The 10206-nt window shown below is 37.6% G+C and overlaps 2 protein-coding genes across 2 annotated transcripts in view; both read right to left on the bottom strand.

Moving 5' to 3' along the window:
- ABHD10 (abhydrolase domain containing 10, depalmitoylase) overlaps nt 1-995 on the bottom strand; it is a 22990-nt gene extending 21995 nt beyond the window's left edge. Inside the window, exon 1 of the mRNA XM_007947440.2 lies at nt 748-995. Coding sequence (XP_007945631.1) covers nt 748-892 — 145 coding nt within the window. The 5' untranslated portion in view covers nt 893-995. The remainder of the gene's footprint in view (nt 1-747) is intronic.
- Nucleotides 996-5944: 4949 nt separating this feature from the next.
- The window catches only part of PHLDB2 (pleckstrin homology like domain family B member 2), a 103190-nt gene continuing 98928 nt past the window's right edge, over nt 5945-10206 (bottom strand). The window contains exons 16-17 of the mRNA XM_007947424.2: nt 7384-7469; nt 5945-6085 (exon numbers count right to left, since the gene is read on the bottom strand). Of these exons, the coding sequence (XP_007945615.1) occupies nt 5945-6085; nt 7384-7469 (227 nt within the window). The remainder of the gene's footprint in view (nt 6086-7383; nt 7470-10206) is intronic.

The raw sequence follows: 10206 nt of genomic DNA, 5'->3' as shown, positions 1-10206 counted from the left end.
GACATGAATTCCCATTCCAAGTATCATGCATCTGACAACTGCCAAAATAATATCCTTTTATTTTTTGACCAAACACAAAGCCAAAACATAAAAGGTTATAATTCAGGAAGCTACACTACATACAGTGGGGCGGGGTCAAACACAAGATAAAGGAAATACTTAGGTTCTCTGGGTTTTGGTTCAAATCCTAGTTTTCATTGTAAAGTAATGATATAGGTCTTTTACTAAGCGGGGGCATGGAGAAGGTAAAACTAGAAATTAGGCTTGACAAGGGAATTTACAGTTTTACAAAAAACATGCTTATGTGTTTTGAGGTCTCTCAAGTCAAGGGAGGTCAGGTCTAAACGTTCTAACACAAGCACGATTTGTAAACCTTAGAACCCGCAGAGAAAAAAAAAAGGGAAACTACACAATCAAGCTCACTGAAAGTACATGTTACTTTTTCCTATTTGGCGCTTAACGCAAAGGAGGCACCCAGAAAGCAAGAGCTCCTTACACTTCCTAGCACAAAACGCGAGCGAGGGCCTGGGCAGTCCTGGAGGACGTCCCGACCCTGCAGCACAGTTCTCCTCACAGCCTTCAACAGAACTGGCGAAAGCGCTCATAATTGGGAAGCTAGGAAGGAGGGAAAGAGCATTTTTGAATGGTGCGCCAAAAACGCACCGGTCCGGGGATCATGGAACCTTGGATGTTCGAACCAGGGATGCTCAAAAGAACGCTTCTTACTCTCGCCTTGCAAACACTGACCTGGGGGCCACTGTGGAGCCCGCTCGAGCTTCTTTCGTGCAAATAAGGTGCTGAGGCCGCGGTGGGGGCCGCAAAAGACGGCCGTGAAACCCCAGCTCCGACAAGGTAGGCAAGCCGTGAACGCAGTTATGCCCCAGCCTGCCATCTTCCCAGATGTCCCTACGCCCGTCTAAACTCTCACAGACAACCGCAAAGTGCACAGGAACTGAGTTTGCGCATGCGTTGTCGGCTGGAAGGCGGAACTTGTTAAAGAGCACACCGTACTATTTTCAAAAAGTGGGGTAGGCATTTGTGCGAAGGGTTGTTTGTCTTTTCTTGTCTTTGCGCTTGTCATAGAAAGTTTTTGCCTGTGCCACCTTGGGATGTTTTGAGTGGTCTTGGGTGACTACATTCTCAGTTGGCTGTTAAATATTCCAGAAGAGGAAACGTTATCCAACGTTCCTTGATAGAAAACCATCTCATCTTCCGAGGGACACTCGGGAGCGGAAGGTATGATGCACCTCTCAGTTTCGGAAGACCCTATGACCTCCTTGACAGTTTTAACCTGTACCAGAAATGCCCCCAAGATCTAACCTACATCCTGCGTGTACAAATACAAGGAATGGAATATGACACTTGGCTATTCTCCCATCACTTTTCAATTCCCCCCTCTATTTTTATGTCTCATTATTGAATTATTCTTCTCCCTTATGCTGTACACAAAAATAATTTCCAAGTATATGAAGGGTCTCAAAGAAGAATAAAACTGAGAGAATTAAAATTAATTTTATGAGATTATTTATATAGTCTGGGGATATGAGCAAGATTTGAAGCCCCAAAATTAATTTTTTTTTTTTTTAAAAAAAAGGAGATACATTTGATGTATACAAATTTGAGTGTTTTGAATGGCAGAAGGCATCTTAAGTCAAATGAGAGCCTGGAAAAACAAATTTTACAACCCAGATAACATAGTATCAATACATTCCCATTCAGTCAGCTCCTAGAATGATAAATATATATATAACCATAATAAGACTGGCCAAAGGTTATAGAAGACATTCATATAAGCAGATACTATGCACAAGCTCACTAATTTAAAAACGTGATTTTTTTTTCCCCACCTATCAAATTGGCAAAAATTAGCCATTATTTTTTATTACCACTTGCTATGGAGTTAATTCCAACTCATGGCGACTCCATGAATAGAACTGTGATCTATAGGATTTTTAATGTATGTTTCTTCAAAAACAGATCACCAGGCCTTTCTTCCGAGGTGCCAAACTTCCACTCTTTCAGTTAGCAGCCTCCTTACTCCCATTACAGCTAAATTGAAAGAAGAGTCTTCTTGTCCAAGTAATGGCCACGATGCATTGATTAATAAATTGAGAATATGAGAGGCTGGAAACAGCAGATAATATAAGCTGGTTGGTACACAGGCAAGCAGGGTCACAAAGGGCTATAGTTTTGGCTCCTAACCTGGGATGGGGAGTATGCCCAGGGACCAAATTAGCCAGGAACCTGCTTGACTTAAATTACCAGAGAAGGTACAGATCAGAGCATTGAAAACAAATCAAAACAAAAACAATGCCAAACTAATATGGGGGCCTCATCCCTCCTGAATCACTGGTTTTTCAAACCTAGGTGTCCATCAGTTATTATACTAAGATTTTCAGCTCAACTGTCCTTCCCAGATCTCTTATGTAACAATCTCTTGGCACACAGCCTAGGCAAAAATATTTTTTTTAAAAGTCCACATGTACCCTGAGATGTCCTTGTTGAGAACCCCTGTCATTGTAAACAACCTCACCTGGGTCAGTTAAAAAAATAAAAATAAAAAAAATAAATATATAAGGAGCTCTGGTAGCATAGTGGCTAAGACACTTGCCTGCTAACCAGACGGCTGGCGGTTCAAACCCACCAGCCACTCCTCGGAAGGAAGGTTGGGCAATCCTACTTCTGTAGTGATACTGCCTCGGAAACCCAAGGAGGGGTCGCTATGAGTCAGGTTTGACTCGACGGCACATAACAACAACAACAACACATATATATATGGAGTTCCTTGAATGAAGGGGAGACCAGGAAATTCTGAGAAAGGCTGTAATAATGCCCTAAGTGATCCTTTCCCAGAAAGAGTATACATCTGCAATGGTTTTACAAGGGCTTCTGACTCCAAGTCTGAAACCTTTTAAAGTAATCCCTGGGGATCTTGAATAATGAGTTGAGAACTCATACAACCCTTTGAGTAAAACCATGTTACTATTTGGTCATATGTTTTGGAGCAGTGATATGTACCAGAGTTAAAGGCAAAGGTTGGATCCAGAGAAGGCAGCATGTCTTTGGAGTCTTGAGAACCTGTCCAATTGGAGCACAGTGAAAAAGTTGGATAATGGCAAAACACTGAATAGATCTGTCTTGAGAGGTGTAATGCCAGAAATATATAGCAAGGGCAGCCATCTGATTTCAGGACATACCCCAAAGCCACTGAACTATTTTGCCTGATCTCCATGAGGCCTGTTGTAGACTCTAGGACTAAATCATGAATGTGATGCCAGATGCCTGTCACCTCACTGACCTTATATCCTAACAAGCACCACTCCCTATCCAACCAACCAAACTCACTGCCACAGAGTCGATTTTGACTCATAGCGACCCCCATTGGTTTTCTGAGGCTGTAAATTTTTATGAAAGTAGGTTGCCACATCCTCCTCCCGTGGAGCGTCTGGTGAGTTTGAACCACTGACCTTCTGATTAGCAGTCAAATGGCATATCCACTGTACCACCAGATCTCCTTACATAATCATTACAAATGAACCAACATTAACTACCCCTATAGATGTGTATAATTGTAAATATTCTCAATCACTCCTCTCTCTTTTATTCCCTTTTATTTGTGAAGGTCTCCTGTCATTTTATGTGCAGCAAAATGAAAAATCTGATTCTTTATTATAGTGGGAAAAACACTACACATAAAAGCAGGAAAAGTCAAGGACCATTTTCTCTATCCATGGTTGTCAGCCTAACAAATCAGGAAAAATTGTGGCCAAGATGCTTTTTCTGACAGTGATGGGTTTGAAGGAGACAAATTTGCTTCTGCTTAGGATAACTATTTTCAAGTTAGTCTTCATTAACATACAAAAGTGTGAAAGGAAATATTTTTAAAAGTAGTTTCTGTCTTTGCAATCTATTTTGGTTCAAGGAGACAAATGAGGACCCCACCAAATAAAGTCCCATAGTGTTACTTCACATTTGTATGATTTTTTTTCCCTGTTGGACAGAAAGGTAAGTAGACATGATCCTTTAATCCCCAGTAATAAATGCATTTGTGCAAGAAAAGCCCCAATAAGATGTCAGATATTTTCAAGGTTTATCTCATTTTGTCAGCAATAAGAATGTGATTCGAGCTATTCTAATTACTTCAGCTTATAAACTACAAATCATAATGTTAACACACAACAACCTTTATTTAGATTCTACCATTGACTTTTGCTCCATCATATTACATATAGGTAATTTCCACATGAGGGATGAATTTATCCTCAAATGTGAAATCAGGTCAATATTTTAATCAAAATTCACCATATTTTAACATACATATTTAAAACGTTTACTACATCATGCAAAATGTAAAGTTGATTATAATACCTTTACAATCATGTGAAAAAGCAACAAATAATATAGAAAAGATACATTTTTACATTAACCAACAAAATTTTATCAATTGTATTTTATTCTCTTAGATCATTGCAGGGTATAGAGGTGATCTGTGAAAAAAAAAAAAAACAAAAACACAGATTATAGAAATGCCTCCTTCAATTGTGATTTTTGTCCTTCACTTTCAAGTAAAATACTGGTCATCCAGTTGCAAAAATTTATTGTTGGCAACATGTATGCAAACCACATTGAAAATTAAAAAATTGTGCCCAGTCAGGCTTGACAAAGATTTTTTGGAGAGATACTTCTAATCTAATCATCTCACCTTGAACTAGAGAATAAATTATTGTTTTCTACTTATATTTTTGCCTTCTTTAAGGAACGAGTACTTTCATTCTTATAAACACACACAACAAGATAAACCAGTATAGATGGTATTTGGACAAGCATTATGAAAAGAACTTGTCTGAAGTCATTTCATTCGATAAAAATTAATTTAACTCTAAAAACCAAAGGCTAATTGTAAAGAAATATGTAATAAAATGGTACATTACAGACAATGCTAAGTTGAACTTCATTTGCCTTTTTATAGAGCTACACCACTCCTGTAAATAAATATTTTGATTAGTCTGCTCTTTGGTTATAAACAGAGCTCTAATTTCATAGTTATGTTGCATGAGACTGTGGTTAACAGGTGTGCTCCGCAACAAAGAGACCAGACAAGCCAAAGGAAATCAGCTACTGGGAATGGAGACATCTTGGGCAAAACAAGCTGCTAATACTAAATATTCTTTTTATTTAAAACTGCTCAATGTGACAGAATCTTCTTTCTAAAACACCCAGCTTTTTGATCTTTCTTCTTTTACACAGAGTAGCTTGCAATGTATGTACAGTAGATTATGCTGGTGATCTCTTCAACTTCCTGGGTATTTTATGGCATCAAAATACCAGTTTATAAGGTAAAATGTCACTACATGCAGTTTGTCATTTGAACCTCCTACTGTTAAACACAAGTCATGCCAAGTCTTTGGCTTTGGTGCAGTACTTAAAAAGTAAGGCAAAATCTCCTCCTAAAATATATTCTCCTCCAATTCCACTCTCCAAGTCTTTATTTGCTTATATTTATAAAATTACCTTTAGTAAAACGCCATTTTTAAAAAAGCCAGTTGAACACCAAAATGTCAATGTTAACGGTAATGATTAGGGTGATAAAATAATTTCATATTTCAAAATGCATACAAACATTTTTTGTAATCTATTTAGTTTGTTTCTCCAAAACCAACAATTAATTAAAAAAAGAAGTTTGTAAGAAATATTCCTGCAAGTGACGTTATTTATCAAAATAGTGTTTTTCTCATAGGTGCTTCAGTTCTTTTGCTACTCATGATCAAGCTTTGACTTAACACTCCTTCTTCCTCTATTATAAATGACTTCTTGTTTTGAAAACAGTTCTGCTTATACACAAAGAGGTGGGTTTGTTGGATCTTTCCATCTGGGATTGAATATGGCTTCATTCTTGTAAGAGATTATTGCAGTATGCCCTGAAGTGGATTGTTGCTCCAGTTCACTATAACAAGAAGTGAGTGTAACCTTCTGCCCCAGTAACTATGACATCCATCCAGATCCGCATGGCTTCTGGTGATGGGGCCACCATATAGTAGATCCTGTCATGGGTCTTGACACTAAAAGTGAGTAATGGATTTGGACTCTAAAAGTTAAAAAGGAAAAGAATATAAAACAAACATCTTGAAATTAGAACACTAAATGACATAAGACATATGTGAAGCCTTCTTCCTCTTCAAAAGTTCCCATTTATAGAAATCAATGTGAGCATTATTTTTTATCTAGTATAACCCATACTCCACTCCAGTTTCCAACACCTTTCTCAGTACTGACCATCTTTCTGACCTTTCTGCACACTCCATCTTATGGAATGTTCCCAGTCCTTCACTTTCAAGTCAGTTTGTGAAGCTCTAGCAAGATACCTGACTGACAGAAAGTGCTCAAAAGATAGTAGCTGTTATTCTTAGCCCTACTACTAAGAGCCTTCTTCATGATCCGCCTCTTCATTATGTACGAGTAGTCTCTAATTTACAATGTATTTGCATTCTGATGAACTGTACTGACGACCCTCTGGTTTTGTTTTGTTTGTATATCTTATCATTAATAATACATACTACATATAATATTGTAGTATGGAATTTGCTGCAAATACTTTCTCATCACTTATAGGCAGGAAAAAAATGTATTTTCATTATAATTATCATAATTAAAATATTTACCTACTATTTAAATTATCTAACACTAATTTAGATAATGTTGCTGATGTTGTCATTCTCAGATGTTCACTTGCAGATGTTCAAAGACAAATAAAGATCAGATTTATAAAATCAAAACCAACCCCACTGACAACGAGTCATTCTCACTCATAGTGACTCTAGAGGACAGAGTAGAACTGCCCCATAGGGTTTTCAAGGCTGTGAATCTTTACAGAAGGAGGGTAACTCATCTTTCTCCCATGGAGCACCCGATGGGTTTGAACCACCGACTTTTTGATTAGCAATTGAGTGCTTTAACCACTGTGTCACCAGAGCTCCTAAGATCCATAAAAGTACTGACAAAAGGAAAGGCAGTAAAAAAAAAAAAAAAGAGAGAGAGAGAGAGAGATACTCACATCAGAAACAGAGTCGTTGGAATGGAAACCCATCCTAAGTTTGGGACTAACTACAGTAGCTTTTTGCTAGAACTCTAAAACAGAGTCACTCTGCAGTATCCCACAAACCAACAGGCCCAAAATATTTCCATACTTCTCCATGCCTTTTTTCCAACTGTCCTTGTTACTTCTATGCTTACTTTTTTGGAACCATTCTGATCATTATCTATCCATTACACCAGGAAAACAAATCCAAATTGCTTAGAATTCAAAACAAAATGTAACAAAACTATCTTCTTCCCAACTTAACTATGCATCAACAATTCTAGGAATATAGAAAAATCAGTGTTTACCTTATTAGCATTTTTTAGGTGATCATAATACACTTCTTCAATGGCTTGAAAATATATTACTCCTTTTAATTTAGCTTCATGCTTGTCTGTAATGATAGATGAGTGTTAAAATATTTTCTCATCACTGATGGGCAGGAAAAAATAGAATTTCTTTATCATCATTAAAATACCCACATACTATTTAAATAATCTAACATTAATTCAGATAATCTGGGTTAGTGCATTACCCCATTCTAGAATGAGAAAAAAATTGACTCATCAGCAAAAAAGATTCACTCATCAGTTCCAAACCAATGGGACTAAGTGACTTTACCCAAGGCTTCTCAACAAATTAGCAGATAAGAGATAACGCAAAATTACTGACTCTCAGATTAGTACACCAAGGGTAACACTATCGGCATAATGTAAACTATTTTCCTACATGATCAAAGAATGCCTTTATAATGGCTGTATTCATTTTTAGATTTATTGTAATGAAATTTTAGGTGTTTTTTTTTTTTTAAATATTCCACTTATATTTCTTTCCTATCAAATTTCTTGTCCAGGATGCTCTTGTTGATTTTTTTTCCTATTCACAACAGAGTTTCAGGTCAATAATTTAACATCCTTTGAAGGCAGCATTTTCCATATTGTTTTGCCAATAAAACAAAACCAAACACCAACCAAGCAAATACACAGCCCTACACCATGATCTATTAAGTTCTTGCCTATTTTGCAATTTAAACTCTATAAGGGTCATAATACATGTGAGTGTGTTAAAGAATTTAAAAAAGAAAGAATGAGAATGCAGGAAATGATAGACCAGCCATACAATGGGATCTACACAGCCATTGAAAAGCATGAGATTGATTTGTATATGCTTGCCCAAAAAGACCCACCATGCCTTTGAGTTGCTTCCAACTCATAGTGACCCTATAGGACAGAGTAGAACTGCTTCATAGGGTTTTCAAGGCTGTAAATTTTTATGGAAGCAGACTGCCTCATCTTTCTCCTGTGAAGTGTCTGGTGGATTCAAAGTCCTGAATTTGGTTAGCAGCTGAGTGCTTTAGCCACTGTGTCACCAAGGCTCCTTTGATATATACTTATAAGCAAAAGAAAATCTTGAAAAAAAAAAATGAGTAACCGGGGTGAATAATTTGGTCCTAAGTCTATAAAGGAAAAAAAAAAAGGGTATGTATACATACTCAAGGGAGCTCTGGTAGCCTAGTGCCTAACGCACTTGACTGCTAACCAGAAGGCTGGCGGTTCAAACCCCCCAGCCACTCCTCGAATGGAAGAAGGGGCAATCTATTTCCGTAGTGATACTGCCTCGGAAACCCAAGGAGGGGGCTCTGTGAGTCGGGTCTGATTCGACAGCACATAACAACAACAACATCATACATACTGAAATAGACATAAAATCTGAAAGAAAATTTCAGACTTAAAAACAAGGAAAGGTTAGCACTTTTGTGATGGGACAGAAGCTCACTTTCATTATATAGACTTTCATACATTTTTAATTTTTCACAAAGTGAATATTTCCTTTATTCCAATAACAATAAAAATAATAGTCTGAAAAATAAAAGCTTTGAGAACTTCAGCAGAAAATAAACCTCTTTAAATCTACTTAACCAAGCATCTCCCTAACTTATTTGACCATGAACCATATTTTTCGGTGCTTATTTTTGTTCCTCCTTGGAAAACACTCTTTTAATTAGTACCATATTCCATGAGTTTCAACCAGTTTCAGTGAAAGGGAACAGTGTATCCCTCAAACATTTGCTTGGAAGGAATCTGCTATAATTCATACTCACTGCCATCGAGTCGGATCCAACTCATAGCGACCCCTCCTTGGGTTTCTAAGATGGTATCACTACAGCAGTAGATTGCCCAACCTTCCTTCTGTGGAGTGGCTGGTGGGTTTGAGCCACCAGCCCTCCGGTTAGCAGTCAAATGCCTTAGGCACTACTAATTCATAGGGATACAATAATACTCTTTTTCCAAAAGGAATCTGTTGATGTAAACTAAAATCTAGAGATAACTAAGTAAATCTTGCCAACGTTTCAAGCAGGCAAGAAACTGGGGAGTAAGACTTTTGTTTGTATTGCACTTTGAATATAAGCAAGAATGCTGAAAAATATAAGCCCCCAACCACAGTGAGATAAGAGAATTAATAATGCTGTTGTAAATTGAGTCCATAATGTTATGTATTCTATCAAAATAGCATCATCACATCAATTGACAGACATATAAATTCTATGACTCAGTTTTATTTAGTGACTTTTGTAAAGTGACCCAACTCATTATGCAATGAGGTTAAAAATGAGGCAAGAGTCATGAACACATGGAGACCTAGGACTGCAGCCATCAGCTCTCACCCATACAGCTTCTTCACACATACCCAATGGCTAGCTACCCCACTGACAAGCTGAAGGGTGAAATACTTCTGGAATCAAATGTACCCTGAACTGCAATTGGATGACCGATGACCACCTGTGGACTAATTTATTTATACGATTGTGGTGTTTTAGGAAAGTGTAGGGGTTGAAGGTAGCAAAACAGATGAAGACTGATGATGGCTGTTAACAAAGCCAAATGGGCAGCATTTGTCCAACTGGGTCTCACTGGTCTGTTATATTACATGTAAAAGAAAAAGGCTGAATTTAAATTTGTTTCAATAAAATTTTTGTCTGTTTTATGCACTGGAGTCCTAGATATGCTCTCATACACCAAAAAAAGTCCTACCCTTTCACGCTGAGGCAGCTCTGCTTCCATTTCTTTGGTCTCCACTTCTGCTGATTAATGCCAAAGGCAACCCACTCTGCAGGAAATCTTCCTGTCCCC

Source organism: Orycteropus afer, unplaced genomic scaffold (genome assembly GCF_000298275.1).
Source record: "Orycteropus afer afer isolate SDZICR_OR568_19922 unplaced genomic scaffold, OryAfe1.0 scaffold00184, whole genome shotgun sequence".
Taxonomy (NCBI): domain Eukaryota; kingdom Metazoa; phylum Chordata; class Mammalia; order Tubulidentata; family Orycteropodidae; genus Orycteropus; species Orycteropus afer.
This window is presented reverse-complemented; position numbering and strand designations above follow the sequence as displayed.